The sequence below is a fragment of the Dryobates pubescens genome, chromosome 36, assembly GCF_014839835.1.
Source record: "Dryobates pubescens isolate bDryPub1 chromosome 36, bDryPub1.pri, whole genome shotgun sequence".
Taxonomy (NCBI): Eukaryota; Metazoa; Chordata; class Aves; order Piciformes; family Picidae; genus Dryobates; species Dryobates pubescens.
Genome location: NC_071647.1, coordinates 5,846,980 through 5,864,901, shown reverse-complemented (window position 1 = coordinate 5,864,901; position 17,922 = coordinate 5,846,980). Strand labels below are relative to the sequence as shown.

At 67.0% G+C, this 17,922-nt stretch overlaps 2 protein-coding genes across 2 annotated transcripts; both read right to left on the bottom strand.

The window, feature by feature from the left end:
• Window positions 1-52: 52 nt before the first annotated feature.
• On the bottom strand, window positions 53-8,873 carry GRN (granulin precursor). Its single transcript, XM_054176627.1, is given in 14 exon segments — window positions 53-91; window positions 577-861; window positions 2,213-2,440; window positions 3,301-3,399; window positions 3,401-3,529; window positions 4,181-4,278; window positions 4,361-4,466; window positions 5,587-5,693; window positions 5,791-5,935; window positions 6,023-6,126; window positions 7,132-7,216; window positions 7,296-7,340; window positions 7,430-7,533; window positions 8,787-8,873. Coding segments are annotated over 13 exon segments (1,560 nt in total). The 5' UTR covers window positions 7,520-7,533; window positions 8,787-8,873.
• A 599-nt stretch (window positions 8,874-9,472) lies between these two features.
• On the bottom strand, window positions 9,473-11,983 carry TMEM98 (transmembrane protein 98). The gene is made up of 6 exons (XM_054176894.1): window positions 11,797-11,983; window positions 10,613-10,744; window positions 10,331-10,364; window positions 10,125-10,240; window positions 9,972-10,031; window positions 9,473-9,742 (listed from the first exon to the last, which is right to left on the bottom strand). The coding sequence occupies exons 1-6, from the start codon at window positions 11,925-11,927 to the stop codon at window positions 9,538-9,540; spliced, it is 678 nt and encodes a 225-aa protein (XP_054032869.1). The 5' UTR covers window positions 11,928-11,983; the 3' UTR covers window positions 9,473-9,537.
• Between the last annotated feature and the right edge of the window lie 5,939 nt (window positions 11,984-17,922).

Below are 17,922 nucleotides of genomic sequence, written 5' to 3'. Positions count from 1 at the left end.
CCCCTCGTCATTCCCCCCACCCCTGGATTTTAATCGTGTTTCTAAACGTTTTCTACGTGGTGAGGATGAAGAGGGACAGGCGGGGGCTGGGCTGGCGGGGGAGGGGGGGGGGCACATGGGGATCCCCCCCCTCAGGGCACAAAGCTGCTGTGTGCTCCTGCCCGCCCCCAAGATGGCATTAATATATTAAACACAACAACCCCCTCCCCCCCCTCGGTCTCTGCCGCTTCAGTTTGCTCCCCCCCCCACCCCCAAACCCCCACCCCAAGGAACCAGGGGGATGGGGGATGTCCTACAAACCTTTTATTGGGGTGCTGGCACTCGGGGGGGGGGGGGGGGAGGGGCTGGGGCTGTCCCTGGGGCCATCAGAGCAGCACCCTGTGGGGGTCAGGCAGGTCCCAGCGTAGGGGGGTACACCCCAAGCCCCCAGCAGCGCAGCGGGACCCCCCCGGGCAGCAGTGGCGACCGTCGAGGCAGCAGGAGCCCTGCAGGGAGAGAGGGGATTGGGGTGATGCTGCCCAGACCCCCACCCCGGTGCCCCCCCCCGGCCACCCACTGCTCCCCCTCGACACTGACCTGGGCGAAGGGGCAGCACCCCCAGGAGCCAGCGCGGCTCCGGCAGCACTTCTGCCCGGCCCGGCAGGAGCGGGAGGCGGCGCAGGGCACGGCGCCGGCCGCCTGGGGGCTGGCGGCCCGCAGCGGGGCCGGGGGGGGCGGGGGTGCCCAGCGCAGGGACTGGGGTGAGGAAGGGGGTGCCCGCAGCAAGGGGGTGGGCGCCAGCAGCTTGTCGCAGCTCTGGGTGGCCTCGTTGCAGGTGTAGCCACGGGGGCAGCAGTGCTGGTGGTCCCGGCAGCAAACAGCCTGGGGGTGGGCAGGAATATTGGCATCAAGGGGGAGCTGGGGGCACCCAGGAGGAACTCGGGCATCTGGGTGCCACCCTGGCTCCTTTCCTTCCTCCTCCAAAGTCATCCAGACACCCCCCCCCGCCCCCAACCCCACTCACAGCCAGCAGCAGCTCCTGGCACTGGGGGACCCATGGGGGACCCCTCACACATTGGGATGGAGGGGGGGGGTTGGCATGGAAGGAGGGGGTTACTGGTATGGGGGGGGTTACTGGTGGGGAGGGGGGGTTGGCATGGAAGGAGGGGGTTACTGGTATGGGGGGGGTTACTGGTGGGGAGGGGGGGTTGGCATGGAAGGAGGGGGTTACTGGTATGGGGGGGTTACTGGTGTGGAGGTGGGGTTGGCATGGACGGAAGGGGTTACTGGTATGGGGGGGGTTACTGGTGGGGAGGGGGGGTTGGCATGGAAGGAAGGGGTTACTGGTATGGGGGGGGGTTACTGGTGGGGAGGGGGGGTTGGCATGGAAGGAGGGGGTTACTGGTATGGGGGGGGTTACTGGTGGGGAGCGGGGGTTGGCATGGAAGGAAGGGGTTACTGGTATGGGGGGGGGTTACTGGTGGGGAGGGGGGGTTGGCATGGAAGGAGGGGGTTACTGGTATGGGGGGGTTACTGGTGGGGAGCGGGGGTTGGCATGGAAGGAAGGGGTTACTGGTATGGGGGGGGGTTACTGGTGGGGAGGGGGGGTTGGCATGGAAGGAGGGGGTTACTGGTATGGGGGGGTTACTGGTGTGGAGGTGGGGTTGGCATGGACGGAAGGGGTTACTGGTATGGGGGGGGTTACTGGTGGGGAGGGGGGGTTGGCATGGAAGGAAGGGGTTACTGGTATGGGGGGGGGTTACTGGTGGGGAGGGGGGGTTGGCATGGAAGGAGGGGGTTACTGGTATGGGGGGGTTACTGGTGGGGAGGGGGGGTTGGCATGGAAGAAAGGGGTTACTGGTGTGAGTGGGGGTTACTGGTGGGGAGGAGGGGGTTGCTGATATGGAGGGGGGATTATTGCTGGTGTGGAGGGGGGCGCTGTTACTGGTATGGGGGGGTTGTTACTGGTATGGAGGGGAGGGTTGTTACTGGTGTGTGGGGGGGTACTGGTATGGGGGGGTATTACTGGTATGGGAGGGGGGTATTACTGGTATGGAGGAAGGTTACTGGTATGGAGGAGGGCTGCCCCACACTTGGCTCCCACTTGTCCCCCAAGAGCCACCCCCCCAGTGCCCACTCTGCTCCAACTCCCCCAGTTCCACAGGGCCCCTTGTGTCCTGGCACTCCCCCCCCACCTCGAGCGCTCCACCCGGCCCTCGGCCCCCTGCCCGACCTGCTCGAGGGGGCAGCACCCCCAGGCGCCCGAGGCGAGGCGGCAGCAGGTGCTGCCGTCGGGGCAGCTGGTCTGCTCGTCGCAGCGCACGTCCCCCCCCCGCCGCAGGGCAGGGCTCTTCCGCAGCCAGGGCTGGGCACCGCCGCCCCCCAGCCGGCAGCTGCCGGCCTCCGGCTCGCAGGTGGAGCCCCGGGGGCAGCAGTGAATGTGGTCGGGGCAGCAGACGGCCTGAGGGGGAGCGAGAAGGGACAGTGAGCACAGCATGACCGCCCTGCCCCCACCCCGGGCCCCGCAGCTCACCCACGCCTGGGCACCCCCAGGGGGGCAAACTGCGCTGCCCCCTGCCCTGTCCCTGCCCTCCCTTGTCCCCTCTCCGCCAGTGCCAGACTGGCTCCATGTATGCTCTGGGTGGATTATGGGGACCCCCTCACCCCTCCTGTCGCCCCCCACCCCAAATGGGACACAGGGAAGTCCGTGAGCACGCCGGTGGCCTCCTGCCCTCACATCACATCCAGCCACTGCAGCCCCGAACCGGTGCCAGCTAACAGAGGCAGTCTGCCCAGGGGAGGGGCAGCAAAGGAGCACAGTGGCACACTGCAGGGGCTCTGGGCTGGCCACATCCCTCCTGGGGGGACATCTGCCCTCGTCCCACCAGGGCACGGGGGACATCTGCCCTCATCCTTCCAGAAGCAAGGGGACATCTGCCACTGTCACCCCCGGAGGACAGGGGACATTGGCCCTTACGGCACTCAGGGCACCAGGGACACCTGGCATTGCCCCTCCTGGCAAACAGCGGGCACCCGTCCTCATTCCCCCAGCAGAAGGGACACTGGCACTTGCCCCTCCCAGGGTACAACTGCCCCATCCCGCGGGGGGCAGTGGTGGCTCTGCCCCGAGGGCCAGGAGGTGGCAGTGCCCTGCTGGAGCTTGTGGAGCCCCTTCAGCAACGAGCACCCTCCGAGGGCCTCTGGGTGGTCTCAGCCCATCCCAGCAGCGGGGTGCACCACCCTGCCCCCTCCCACGCCCCCCACACCCCCCCCAGCTGGGGACACCAGCACGTCCTTGGTCCCCAGGGCGGTCCCCCAGACCTCCTCGAGGGGGCAGCACCCCCAGGCGCCCGAGGCGAGGCGGCAGCAGGTGCTGCCGTCGGGGCAGCTGGTCTGCTCGTCGCAGCGCACGTCCCCCCCCCCGCCGCAGGGCAGGGCTCTTCCGCAGCCAGGGCTGGGCACCGCCGCCCCCCAGCCGGCAGCTGCCGGCCTCCGGCTCGCAGGTGGAGCCCCGGGGGCAGCAGTGAATGTGGTCAGAGCAGCAGACGGCCTACAGGGGGGGAAATGGGGAGCACTGAGTCCAGCTGTCCCCCCCCCCACCCAGATACCCAGCTCCATGCTTGGGGACCCCCCCACAAGACCAATTGTGTCCCCCCAACCTGTCCCTTGTCCCCATCCCAGCATGGCTCCATCCACTGCCACTCCTGTGCCCCGCGGTGGGGCAGCACAGGAGGTCCAAGGGCATCCCAGCAGCCTCCTGCCCCCTCACCACCTCCCACCCCTGGATCCCCAAACTGGTCCCAGTTAAGAGAGGGCTTGAGTGGGGGCCTGGGCATCAGTGGGGTGAGTGCCCTAGGACTGGCCACATCTCTCCTAGGGGGCAGGGGACATTGGCTCTCATCCCACCCAGGGCACAGGGGACGTCAACCTTTGCTCCTCCTGGGGCACAGGGGACATCTGCCACTGCCCCTCCTAGTGGGCAGGGGACACTGGCCCTCATCTCACCCAGGGCACTGGGGACAGCTGGCACTGCCTCTCCCAGGGGCACAGGGGGCATCAGCTTTTGTCCCTCCTGCTGGCCAGGGGACATCCGTCCTTGTCCTTCAGGGAGCACTTGTCCTCACCCCCCCCCCAGGGCACAGGGCATATCTGATCTTGTGCCACCCAGGGCACAGGGACCCCCCCCTCCCTGCCCCCATACCTCCTCCAGGGGGCAGCACCCCCATGCCCCCTGGCTGATCCTGCAGCAGGTGTTCCCTTCGGGGCACCTCGTCCCGTCCTCGCACCTCACCTCGCCAGCTGGGGACGAGGGCACAGGCTGAGCTGGCACGCTCCCCCCCGTCCCCAGCCTGGCACAGGAAGGGGCAGGGGGGGTCCTCACCTGCGGGCAGGGCTGCCCGGGGTCGTGCTGAGGTGCAGGTGGAGCGCTCCAGGTCACAGGTGGTGCCCTGTGGGCAGCAGTGCTGCCCGTCGCTGCAGCACACCGCCTGCCCGGCACAGCCTGGTGGGTGCCCGCTGCACCCCTGCCGCTGCCCACCCTGCCCACCCACGGGCACCAGCACCAGCAAGGACAGGGTGGCCTCTCGTTGGAGGTGCCAGGTATGGGATAAATGGCATAGGAGTCTGGCATGCAGTGCCCAATACAGGGTGCCCAGAATGGAGAGCATGGCACGGGTGGTTCAGGACACAGGGTGCCCAGCATGGAGTGCCCAGCACAAGGTGTCTGGTGTGGGGTGCTCAGGACAAGGTGCCCAACACTGGCTGCTTGGGACAGGGTGCCCAGCATGGAGTGCTGGAGAGAAGGTGCCCAATACTGGGCAGCCAGGACAGGGTGCCCAGTATGGGGTGCTGGGTATGGGGTGCCCAGCTTCAGGTATCCAGCATGGAGTGCCTGGGAAAGGATGCCTGGCATGGAGTGCTCAGTAGAGTTTGCCAGCACTGGGTGCCCAGCATAGGCTGCCAGTACAGGGTGCCTGGTATAGGAAGCATGGCATGGAATGCCCAGGATACAGTGCCCAATATAGTGTGCATGACATGGGACCTGGGACAGGGTGCCTGGCAGGGGTGCCAGGCATGGAGTGCTCAGTATGGGCTGCAGGGATGGGGCAGCTGGCATGGGGTGTCTGGTACTGGGTGCTTGGTATGGGATGCTCAGTGTTGGGTGCCAAGCATAGGGTGCTAAAGGCCATGATGCCTGGCATGGGGTGCTCAGTATGGGCTGCCAGTACAGGCTGCCTGGCACGGGGTGCTTGGGACACAGTGCCTGATACAGGGTGCTCAGCACAGAGTGCTCAGTGCAGGGTGCCTGGCATGGCTTGGTGGGCATGGGGTGCCTGAGGTTGGGGTGCTTGGGACAGGATGCCTAGGCATGGGGTGCTCAGTATGGGTTACCAGTACAGGGTGCCCAGTATGGGACAGCTGGCATGAAGCAGCCAGAACAGGGTGCCCAGCACGAGGTGGGCAATGAGGGGTGCTCGCTGTGGGTTGGTGGATGTGGGGTGCCTGGCACGGGATGGCTGGTGAAGGGAGAGGGGAGGATGATGCTTGGCCCAAGCTGCCCACACAGGGTGCCCAGTGCAGGGTGCCCATCGTGGGGCTGCCACTCACGTTCTGCAGGGGACAGCAGCCATACTGTGCCGAGGGCAGCTGGCAGCAGGTGGATCCGTCGGGACAGGCCGAGCGCCCATCCGGGCACAGCACCTGGCGCAGGGTGACTGCAGGGGCACACACACGGCGTCACCACCTCCCCTCCCCTCCTCCCTGCCCCATCCACGAGGGCCACCCCACCGCTGGCAGGGGCACAGCCCTTACCTGGCACCGAGGGCTGGCGCCTCCAGGCAGGGAAGGTGGTGCCCAGGGGCAGGTGGTGGCCGGCGGGCGACAGGCAGCGTCCGTGTGCCAGGTCACAGAGGGTGGCGTGGGGGCAGCAGTGCACTTTGTCAGCGCAGCAGGAGGCCTGCGGGCACCAGGCAGGCTCATCACAGTGCTGGCCTCAGGATGTGGCCCCCACAACGTCCCTGTGCCCCCCACCCTGCCCCCGTACCTGGGGCATGGGGCAGCACCCCCAGGCGCCGCTGGCCGTCACGCAGCACGTGGCACCGTCGGGGCACTCGGACTGCCCGTCGGGACAGGGCACAGCACGGGGGGCTGCAGAGGGCAGGGATGGGACAGAACAGAATTAGCCAGGTTGGAAGAGACCTTTGAGATCATTGGACCCCAACCTCTCCCCCAGCACCATCTGAGCAACTCAACCATGGCACCAAGGGCCTCATCCAGGCTCTTCCTAAACACCTCCAGGGATGGGGACTCCACCACCTCCCTGGGCAGCACATCCCAGTGGCCAATCTCTCTTGCTGGGAAGAATTTCTTCCTCACCTCCAGCCTAAACCTCCCCTGGCACAGCTTGAGACTGTGTCCTCTTGTTCTGCTGCTGCTTGCCTGGGAGAAGAGCCCAACCCCCACCTGGCTCCAACCTCCCTGCAGGGAGTTGGAGAGAGCAAGAAGGTCTCCCCTGAGCCTCCTCTTCTGCAGGCTAAGCAACCCCAGCTCCCTCAGCCTCTCCTCCCAGGGCTGTGCCCCAGACCCCTCCCCAGCTTTGTTGCCCTTCTCTGGACACCTTCCAGCAGCTCAACCTCTTTCCTAACCTGAGGAGCCCAGAGCTGGCCACAGGACTCCAGGTGTGGCCTCAGCAGTGCTGAGCACAGGGCACAAGGACTTCCCTGCTCCTGCTGGCCACACTCTTCCTGCTGCAGGCCAGGATGCCCTTGGCCTTCTTGGCTGCCTGGGCACACTGCTGGCTCCTGTTCAGCTGCTGTCCACCAGCACCCCCAGGTCCCTCTCTGCCTGGCTGCTCTCAGCCACTCTGCCCCCAGCCTGCAGCACTGCCTGGGGTTGCTGTGGCCAATGTGCAGCCCCTGGCACTTGGCTGTGTTCAATCTCCTGCCCTTGGCCTCTGCCCAGCCTGGCAAGGTCCCTCTGCAGAGCTCTCCTAGCCTGTAAGAGATCAACTCCTGCCCCCAGCTTGGTGTCAACTGCACCTTTCCTGCTGATGGACTCAGTCCCCTCCTCCAGATCATCAATGAAGACATTGATCAGGATGGGGCCCCCAGGCTCATCCATGTCCCCCCACCCAGGTGTGGCACCCCCCCATACCTAGGGAGGTGACGCAGGAGTCGCCGTCAGCGCTGCAGTGGGACCCTCGGGGACAGCAGCGGTGGCCACCAGTGCAGGTGACACCCTGGGGACACAGAAGTGGGAGGGCAGCAGGGCTGTGGGGGGCAGAAAGAGGGGAAACTGAGGCAGGGAGGGTGGCTCACCCCTGGCAGCGGGCAGCTGGCTCCAGTTCTGCTGGCAGGCAGGGCCTGGGAGGGGTGAGAGGTGTAGGAGGGGGACAGTTACCCTCTGGTGGGGTCACCATCCCCCACATCCCCCCCGGCCCTGGGGCACTCACCGGGGTGGTGGGACACAGCTGCCCGTCGGGGCATGGCAGCCAGGTGCTGGCTCCAGCCAGTGGCAGCCACAGCAGCAGGAGGGGGCTCATGGCGCTGGGGGCACCTGTGGGCAATGCCCCCCCACACCATGGCACCACTGTGCCTCAGTTTCCCCATTCACCAAGGCGGCTGGGGGGGCAGGTTTCTGCCCCAGCACCCCCCCTGTCCCTGCAGCTCTCGCTTCTCCTTTCAGCACCTGCTGGGAAAGCCCCCTCCCTCCCCCCCCAGTCCTCACCCAGGGCAATGCCCCCCCGAACCCAGGGCTCCTGAGCAAGGCAGGGGGCACCTCAGGGCGCTGGGGAGGGCACCCACTCGTTGTAAGGGGGGGGAGATAGCACTGTGGTGTCTGGCACCCCAACCACTGCCCGCAGCACCCCGATAATATCTGTCTGCGGTGCAGGCGGCTGCGGGGGGGTCAGCACCTTCCTGGCCAGTACCCGTGGGTGCTAAGGACCCCCCCCCCCCCCCAGACAAACTTCCTTCCCCCCAGGGCACATTTCCCCTTCCCGTTTCTCCCTCCCAGCCCCCCCTTTCACAATCCACAGTCACTTTCACTTCCCTTTCCCCAGGCTGTGGACCGGCCACAGCCCCGCACCCACTCCGGACTGCCTGCGCCCCACGGGGGCATGGGGGGATGCTGGGTGCTACTCCCCCTCACCCCGGCTCCCTCCCAGGGGGAAAACTGAGAAAGGTCAGGACCTCCCCCACCCCGCGGAGACCCCCCGCCGTGGGACCCTGGGCTGTGGGGCAGGGGAGCAACGCCTTGGCGTCACTGCGCTGTCCTGTCCTGGGCGTCCCAGTACCTTCCAGTGGCCGCCAGTGCCCTCTGAACCCCTCCTGATCCCCAGTGCTCCCAGACCGCCCCATGACTTCCAGTACCCCTAGAATCCCAGGACTCCCAGTCCCCCTACACCCCCATTTCCCAGCGCTTCCCACTGCCCTAGAACCACTTCCATGACTCCCAGAGCCTCCCACGCCCCACCAGTGCCTCCTAGTGCCCCCACGGCGCCCTGTGACTCCCAGCGCTCCCCAGTGTGTCCCAGTGCTCCACAGTGACTCCCAGCACCCTCAGGGTCTCCCACTGCCGTCCAGTCCCTCCCAGTACCCCCGGGGCATCCCGTGACTTCCAGTGTCACCCCCAAACCTCCCAGGGAATCTCAGTATTCCCACTGCCCTCCCTGACTCCCAGTTTCTCCCAGTACCCCCAGAACCACCCCCGACTACCAGTGCCTCCCAGTACCCTCGAGATTCCCTCCCGGTGCCCCCCAGTGCCGTCGGTATTCCCTCCCACTACGCCCCCCCCCCCGTCCTTGGTACCCCCAAACGCTCCCCAGTACCTCCCAGCGATCCCAGTCCCTGCCCCGGTCCCAGCCCCACAGCCGCGGTCTCCCTGCCTGCCAGCCGCAAGCCCCACCCCCCGCCTCCCATTGGCCCACCGCCCCGCATGCCGCGCTCCCATTGGCCAGCTGAGGAAACGGGGCGGGCGCACCCGCCCTTCATCCCGCCCTCTCATCACGTGACGCGCAGCCACATGACCGAGGTCCGTTCCCCCCCCCGGGCCTGGGAGCAACAACTTGGGCAGGACTCAACCCCCCCTGCCCGAATGGACCCCGTCCGGGCCGGGGGCACGGGCCCTGGCACCACGCCGGGCATGAGCCCCGCGGTCCTCGGAGCTGGGCAGCACCCCTGAATCCCCCCCAGAACCCAAGCCCCTTTAACACCCCCCCGAATCCTCCCAAAGACCCCCCATGAACACTGCATTTCCCCCACTCCAAGCCCCCCTAAGCCCCTAACCTTGGCTCCCAAGTCCCCTTCCCCACCCCCATCCTCTCCAACCCCCCATAAAACCCCCTGCAACCCTCCCAAAGCTTCCAAGCTCCCCCATGCCCCTCCAAACCCTCTTGACCCCCCCCCCTGCCCGCAGGACTCCCCCAAACTCCCTGCGTGGAGCAAGAGAACACAAAGCCAGATCCAGAGCCCCCGCAGGACGGTGGGGTGGGGGTGTGCCACCCGCCGCCTCGCAGGGCCTTTATTGGCAGGGCAGGGTGGCAGCAGGGGTGGGGGGCGCTCAGATGGCCGACTGCTCCTGGCGGAAGGCCTCGGTGGGCGCCGGGCGGTCGCTCTCGGTGGCCATGGCGGCCTGGCGCAGCACGGCCATGTGCTCCTCGGCGGCGGCCAGCGACCGCTCCACCCAGTGGCGGGCGGCAGGCTGGCGGCAGGCGCTGCGGGTCACCAGCACCAGGTGGCTGACCGACAGCAGCAGCGCCGCCGCCCTGTGGGGGACACACGGTGGCCTTGTCACCTCCCCCTCCCCTGCCCGGGCAGGCTTTGCCACCAGCAGTGTGGCTCCTGCCTCAGGGTCCCCATCTGGAGGTCCCTGCGCTGTCCCCGTTCGGCTTGTCACCCCGCGGGGGTTGTGCTCAGCTAGGTGGCATTGGTGTCCCCCACCCATGGGTGTTTCACACCCACCCCACACCCCCCAGGGAGTGTCCCCTGTGTCACCTGGCGTCCAGCAGTTTGGGGTCCAGCGGAGGGTACATGGATCTCACCACGTCGTCCACCCTGATGACGGGCATGGAGTTAACCTCTGGGGACACTGTGGGGCCACCCTCCATCTCCCACCCCCTCCCCCAACCCCAGGACCCCCCCTGTCACCTGGGGCTGATGCGTTTGGCCACCACAATGATGTCACCAAGGCTGGCAGGGGACTTCACTCGGGCACCTGAGCCCATGGTCATGGCCACCAGCTTCTCTGTCAGCGTGTGGCAGATCTGCAGGGCAGGGGGGGAGCGACAATGGGAGTGGGGCCAGGCTGGGCACTGAGTGCCACCAGCACCACCAGTGCCACCTCTTGGACTCACCTTCAGGATGGCGATGCAGTGGGACACCAGACCCCTGTGGAGAGGGAGGACATGAAACTGACTCCTCCTATCCTCACCCCTCGTGCCCCCACCACTGCCTACCCACCCTCCACGTCCCCCAGACCCCTGGGGACATTCCCACCCAGAGATCAGCTTCTCCAGGCCAGCCATGGCTTGGTGGTCGCTGCATCTCTGCCACCTGCGTGCCATGATGGGGAGGCTGGAGGTGCCCAGGGTGGTGGAGGGGACAGGGGGCACAGGGGGGAGGGGACACACACTCACGAGGCATCCTCCACCCAGTCCTCGTTCTCCAGGATGGCCTCGATGTGGGGGTTGGTGATCACCACATCGTCCAGCTCCAGCTCCGAGGGCTCCGACGGCGTCTCGGCGGTCCCCATCAGGTCCACGATGGGTCTGTTGGGGACATGGGGGGCACCTCTGGGGACAGGCTCAGCTCCTGGGGCTCCCCCCACACCCCAACTCCCTGCTGCTGCTGCTGGAGGTGTCCCCAGCACTGCTCTGCTGCTGCTGGAGGTGTCCCCAGCACTGCCCTGCTGCTGCTGCTGCTGGAGGTGTCCCCAGCACTGCCCTGCTGCTGCTGGAGGTGTCCCCAGCACTGCCCTGCTGCTGCTGCTGCTGGAGGTGTCCCCAGCACTGCCCTGCTGCTGCTGGAGGTGTCCCCAGCACTGCCCTGCTGCTGCTGCTGCTGGAGGTGTCCCCAGCACTGCCCTGCTGCTGCTGCTGGAGGTGTCCCCAGCACTGCCCTGCTGCTGCTGCTGCTGGAGGTGTCCCCAGCACTGCCCTGCTGCTGCTGCTGCTGGAGGTGTCCCCAGCACTGCTCTGCTGCTGCTGGAGGTGTCCCCAGCACTGCCCTGCTGCTGCTGCTGCTGCTGGAGGTGTCCCCAGCACTGCCCTGCTGCTGCTGCTGGATGTGTCCCCAGCACTGCCCTGCTGCTGCTGGATGTGTCCCCAGCACTGCCCTGCTGCTGCTGGAGGTGTCCCCAGCACTGCCCTGCTGCTGCTGCTGGAGGTGTCCCCAGCACTGCCCTGCTGCTGCTGGATGTGTCCCCAGCACTGCCCTGCTGCTGCTGCTGCTGGAGGTGTCCCCAGCACTGCCCTGCTGCTGCTGCTGCTGGAGGTGTCCCCAGCACTGCCCTGCTGCTGCTGGAGGTGTCCCCAGCACTGCCCTGCTGCTGCTGCTGGAGGTGTCCCCAGCACTGCCCTGCTGCTGCTGGAGGTGTCCCCAGCACTGCCCTGCTGCTGCTGCTGCTGGAGGTGTCCCCAGCACTGCCCTGCTGCTGCTGGAGGTGTCCCCAGCACTGCCCTGCTGCTGCTGGAGGTGTCCCCAGCATCATCCCCTTGATCCTGGGGGACGTCCCCGGCCCCGGGGGGGGGGTTTGAGGTCCCTCCCTGCCAGCCCTGCCCTGCTGGGGCCAAGGACACCACCACCCCCCCAGGTCACTCACTTGGTGTCGTAGTGGTGGCGCAGGTCTGTGGGGTGGCAGTACCGCTGCCGGCAGACCACCACCAGCGCCACGAAGGATGCCAGGAAGATGGTGGCCAGCACCCCGATGGCCACGATGACAACGGTCTCCATGGCTGGGCCCCGCCCAGGGCGTGGCTCAGGCGCCCGGAGCCATCTCAGCAGGGCAGGGGCTGTGGTGGCAAGGGGGCCCAGGAGAGGTTGGCAACCCCGCAGGTGCTCTTCCCACCCCACCCTGCAGCCCCGGCCGGGGCTCGATGCCACCCACAGATGGATCCCTGCCCCTGGGAGTCCTTCCAGCGCCAGGGTCGCCCAGGGAGGGGCCATAGGGGCAGGGGTGGGGCAGGATTCAGCCATGGTATGTGGAGGGGCTGCCCCCCTCCCACCACCGTGGCCATGGTGACACAGGGCAGGAGCTGGCAGCGGGAGAACGAGGGCTGGGCCACATGGGGCTGTGGGGACCTCCAGAGCCTGATCCCTGTGGAGACCCCCAAAGCCTCATCCCTATGGCACCATGGAGACCCCCAGCACCCTGATCCCTATGGGACCTCCAGAGCCTGATCCCTGTGGAGACCCCCAAAGCCTCATCCCTATGGCACCATGGAGACCCCCAGCACCCTGATCCCTATGGGACCTTCAGAGCCTGATCCCTATGGAGACCCCCAAAGCCTCATCCCTATGACACCATGCAGACCCCCAGCACCCTGTCTCTATGGGGACCCTGAGAACCTGATCCCTATGGAGAGCCCCAAAACCCTGACCCTATGGGACACTGGGCACCCCCAGAGTCAGTCTCTGTGGGGAGTCCCTGAGCCCTGTCCCTGTGGCACTATGAAGACCCTTGGAGCTTGCTCTCTGTAGGGGGATGAGGACCCCTGAGTTCCCTGCAGGGCTATAGGGACCCCCAGAGCCCAGTCCCTATGGGCCTGTAGGACGCTGGGTCCCTATGGGCTATGGGGATCCCCACAGCCATTCTCTATGGGGTTAAAGGACCCCCAGATCCCCATGCCCATGGGGACCCCCAGAGCCCAGTTTCTATGGGGTTGTGAGGACCTCCAGAGCCCCATCCCCACGGAGCTATAGAGACCCCAGAATCTAGTCCCTCTGGCTCTGTAGGGACCCCAGACCCTCCCCTGTGGGGAGCCCCAGACCTTCATCCCTATGGCACCATGGGAACCCCCAGAGCCTGGTCCCTATGAGACCAGTGAGACCCCAAAGCTCACTCCCGTGGGGACCCCCAGAGCCCTGTCCCTGTGGGGACCCCCAGAGCCAGGTCCCTATGAGACCAGTGAGACCCCAGAGCTCACTCCCGTGGGGACCCCTAGAGCCCTGTCCCCGTGGGGACCCCCAGAGTCCGGTCCCTGTGAGACCAGTGAGACCCCAGAGCTCACTCCTGTGGGGACCCCTAGAGCCTGGTCCCTGTGAGACCAGTGAGACCCCAAAGCTCACTCCCGTGGGGACCCCCAGAGCCTGGCCTCTATGGAACCAAGGGGACCCCAGAGCTCACTCCCATGGGGACCCCTAGAGCCCTGTCCCCGTGGGGACCCCCAGAGCCTGGTCCCTGTGAGACCATGGGGACCCCAAAGTTCACTCCCGTGGGGACCCCTAGAGCCCTGTCCCCATGGGGATCCCCAGAGCCTGGTCCCTGTGAGACCATGGGGACCCCAAAGTTCACTCCCATGGGGACCCCTAGAGCCCTGTCCCCGTGGGGACCCCCAAAGCCTGGTCCCTGTGAGACCATGGGGACCCCAAAGTTCACTCCTGTGGGGACCCCTAGAGCCCTGTCCCCGTGGGGACCCCCAGAGCCAGTCTGTGCAGGGACCCTCAGGGCCTGTGGGGCTGCAGGGACCCCAGCCCCCAATGCCTGGGGAGCCGTGGGGGCACCACCCCCCCCCGGCACAGCGGCAGGGTCCCTGCGTCCCTGTCCCCCACTGCCAGGCCCAGGGGACACCAGGCTGGGACAGAGCCGGCCGGGACCCCCCCCGGGGGTGCCCACCCGGGGCTGGGGGACGCCCCCCTTGCCGTGGGGGTGGGGGGCACCCGGCCCTGCCCTCCCTACCTGCTGCCAGCCGGGAGCCAGCGCCGGGGCCGCGCGGCCGGTGCCACTTCCGCGCCGGGCACGCCGGGCACGCCGGGCACGCCGCTCCGACCTTCGCCCCCTGACTAATGCCTGGGGCCCCCCCGGGGGGTGCCAGACGTGCCCCCCCCCCCCCCAGCCCCATCACCCTCCCCTCTTCCTTTTTTGTTGTGCCTAAATCCCATGAACCTTTAAGCCAGGTTTAGCCATTTGGCTTCAATTCCCAGGCTGGGGGCACTCGTCCCGGCCCCCCCCCTCCCCTCCCCAGGCAGGCTGGGGGGGGGGGGGGCACACTGTGGCCCTATCCCCTCCCCCCCCCCCCCCCCCCAATCCCTTTCCCACTGTGATTAAAGCCTTAAGAAGGATTTTGGCCACCAAAGCTGGGTTTGTGTGGTAACCCCTTGGTGCCTGGGGGTGGGGGAGGGGGGATGGGGGGGTGACAGCCCCTGGGGGGGTGGTGACAGCCCCGGGGGGGTGATGATAACCCCAGGGTGGGTGGGGGGTCGCTGCCCTTGGCAAGGCTGGGGTTGGCAGGAGCATTGGGGGGGGGTCTTGTGGCAGGAAGGGTAAGTGGGGGGACAATGAAGGTCCCTCTGAGGGGCTGGAGGGGGGGCGTCTTGTGGGGGGGGGCTCTCAGGATCTAGGGGGAGGGTATTGCTGCTGGAGGGGGAGGTTTGGGGGGTCCCTGTTAGTGTCAGAGGGGGAGGTTGCTGCTGAAGGGGTCTGGGGGGGGGTCCCTGTGTCTAGGAGTGGGAGTTCCTGCTGGTGGGGTGTCTGGGGGGGGGGTCCCGTGAGGATCTGGGCGGGGGGGGGTGCGCTGATGTGGGTGGGGGGGATACAGTCTGGGGATATCCTGTCAGGGTCTGGGGGTGGTCTCTGGGAGGCTCAGGGAGGGAGGGAGTGTCCTGCTGGGGGGGTCTGGGGGAGGAACTGGGGGGGGGGCTTGCTGCTGGGGAGGGTCTGGGGGAGTTGTGTGAAGGTCTTGGGAGGTTGTCAGTGCTGGGGGGGGTCCTTGTGAGGCTCGAGGGTGGGGGTGCGCTAATGGGGGAGGGGGGCTGGGGGGACCCTGTGTGGGCCCAAGGTGGGGGCATGCTGCTGGGGGGGGGTCCGGGGTGGGCCCGAGAGGGTGTGGAGAAGGGGGAAGTCTGCTGGGGGGAGGGGGTCTGCGGGGCCCTGCGAAGGGGTGGTCGCTGCTGGGAGAGTCTGGAGGGGCCCTGGGATGATCTGGGGGTGCAGTGCTGGGGGGGGGGGGGGGTCCCGGGGAGTCTCGAGCGGGCAGCCTGCTGCTGGGGGCGAGGGGGGCGGTCCGGGGGAGGGCTTGTGAGGGCTTGGGGAGGGGGTCTCTGTGAAGCCCTGGGGAGGGAGGGTCGCTGCTTGGGGGTGCTGTGAGCGTCTAGGGCTTGGGGGTCCTGCGGCGAGGGGGAGGTGTCTCGGGGGGGCCCCTACAGCCGGCGGGGAGGATGGGGGTCGAGGGGGCGACCCCTCCCAAGGGCTTGTGTGGGGATCTCTGCGGGGGGCGGGGGGAGGGGTTCGCCCTGGGGTCCCCTCCCGTCCCGGGGGGTCCTGCTCCCCGTCCCGGGGGGTCCTGCTCCCCACCCCGCTCCCGGTAGGTCCCAGCGAAGCGCTCCCCGCCCCCTCGGGCCCCCGCACCTGGAGCGGCTCCGCGGCGGCCGCGCACAAGATGGAGCCGGGGCGGGGGGCGGGGGGCGCCGAGCGGAGCCTGGAGCGGGGCCCGGAGCGGGGCCCGGCCCCAGCCCCCGCCCCCGGCCCCGCCCCGGGGGTCCCCTGCGGGCGCCGGAGCCTGCTCGCTGCCTCCCGGAGCGTCCCAAGCTACCTCCCGCCGCACCCCCGGAGTGCTCCTTTGTGCCCCGAAGTGTCCCCAGAGTGCTCCCTCCCTCCCCTTCATGTCCCAAAGTGTCCCTACTGCATCCTAAAGTGTCCCAAAGTGTCCCCAGCCTGCTCCCTCCCTCCCCTTCATGTCCCAAAGTGTCCCTACTGCATCCTAAGTGTCCCAAAGTGTCCCCAGAGTGCTCCCTCCCTCCCCTTCATGTCCCAAAGTGTCCCTACTGCATCCTAAAGTGTCCCAAAGTGTCCCCAGAGTGCTCCCTCCCTCCCCTTCATGTCCCAAAGTGTCCCTACTGCATCCTAAAGTGTCCCAAAGTGTCTCCAGAGTGCTCCCTCCCTCCCCTTCATGTCCCAAAGTGTCCCTACTGCATCCTAAAGTGTCCCAAACTACCTCCCGCCGCACCCCCGGAGTGCTCCTTTGAGCCCCGAAGTGTCTCCAGCCTGCTCCCTCCCTCCCCTTCATGTCCCAAAGTGTCCCTACTGCATCCCAAAGTGTCCCAAAGTGTCCCCAGAGTGCTCCCTCCCTCCCCTTCATGTCCCAAAGTGTCCCTACTGTATCCTAAGTGTCCCAAAGTGTCCCAAACTACCTCCCGCCGCCCCCCCGGAGTGCTCCTTTGTGCCCCGCAGTACCTCTTTGTGCCCCGCAGTGTCCCCAGCCTGCTCTCTCCCTCCCCTTCACGTCCCGAAGAGTCCCAAATTCCGCCCCCACTGCACCCTTTATGCCCCGAAGTGTCCCTGCCGTGCTCCCTCCGTCCCCTTCACGTCCCAAAGTGTCCCCACTGCATCCCAAAGTGTCCCAGAGTCACAAACTACCCCCCCACTGCACCCCTTTGTGCCCCCAAGTGTCCCTGTCATGCCCCCTCCCTCCCCTTCATGTCCCCAAGTGTCCCCACTGCATCCCAAAGAGGCCCCAAGTGGCTAAAACTAACTCCCACTGCACCCCTTTGCACCCCAAAATACCTCCTTGTGCCCCAAAGTGTCCCCATCATGTGCTCTCCCTCCCCCTTCATGTCCCAAAGTGTCCCAAAGAGTCCCAAACTACCCCCCTCGCACCCATTTGTGCCCCAAAGTGTCCCTGTTGTGCCCCTCCCTTCCTCTCATGTCCCCAAGTGTCCCCACTGCATCCCAAAGTGTCCCAAAGTACCTCCCACCGCACCCCTGAAGTGCCCCTTTGTGCCCCAAAGTGCCCCCTCCCTTCCCCTCATGTCCCAAAGTGTCCCCACTGCATCCCAAACTATCCCCCTGCTGCACCCCAAAGTGTCCCCAGTGCATCCCAGAGCACCTCCCTGTGCCCCAGAATGTCCCTGCTGCACCCCAAAGTGTCCCCAAGCATCCCAGAGCACCTCCCTGTGCCCCAGAATGTCCCTGCTGCACCCCAAAGTGTCCCCAGTGCACCCCAAAGCGTCCCCAGTGCATCCCAGAGCACCTCCCTGTGCCCCAGAATGTCCCTGCTGCACCCCAAAGTGTCCCCAGTGCACCCCACAGTGTCCCCAGTGCATCCCAGAGCACCTCCCTGTGCCCCAGAATGTCCCAGCTGCACCCCAAAGTGTCCCCAGTGCACCCCAAAGTGTCCCCAAGCATCCCAGAGCACCTCCCTGTGCCCCAGAATGTCCCAGCTGCACCCCAAAGTGTCCCCAGTGCACCCCAAAGCGTCCCCAGAGCACCTCCCTGTGCCCCAGAATGTCCCTGCTGCACCCCAAAGTGTCCCCAGTGCACCCCAGTGTCCCCCTGATGTCCCCCAGCGTCCCCATTGCACTCCAAAGTGTCACTGCTGTGTCCCAAGTGCCCTTATTGTGTCCCCAGGTGTCCCTGGGGCCCCCCCTTGTGCCTCCTTCACCCCCCAGCCACCCCCACTGTGTCCCTAACCCCCAGTGCCCTGCCCTTGCGGTGTCCCCAGTGTCACCACTGTGTCCCCAGCAGCCCCCCCACGTCCCTGCCATGCCCTTTGGTGTCCCCATTACGTCCTGGAGCGTTTCAGTGCCCCACACTGTGCCCCAAACCATCTCCACCGTGACCCAAAGCGTCCCCAGCCCAGTGGGCTGCCCCTGGCTGGCAGGAGCTCGTGTGGCACCTGCTCAGTACCCCCACCCCCTGTGGTGGTCAACCTGAGCTCCTTCCATGCCCAGCTGACTGCCTGGGGGCTGTGGGGCAGGCTGTGGATGTGCTCTGCCTGGGCTGGAGCAAGGC

Bases quoted from the DNA above. Each gene is read 5' to 3' on its own strand.
- TMEM98 (XM_054176894.1), bottom strand. From the start codon at position 11,927: ATGGAGACCGTTGTCATCGTGGCCATCGGGGTGCTGGCCACCATCTTC. The intron at 10,241-10,330 runs GTGAGTCCAAGA...CCTGCCCTGCAG, and splicing joins ACTGCATCGCCATCCTGAAG to ATCTGCCACACGCTGACAGA. The intron at 9,743-9,971 runs GTGACACAGGGG...TGTCCCCCACAG, and splicing joins CCCAAACTGCTGGACGCCAG to GGCGGCGGCGCTGCTGCTGT.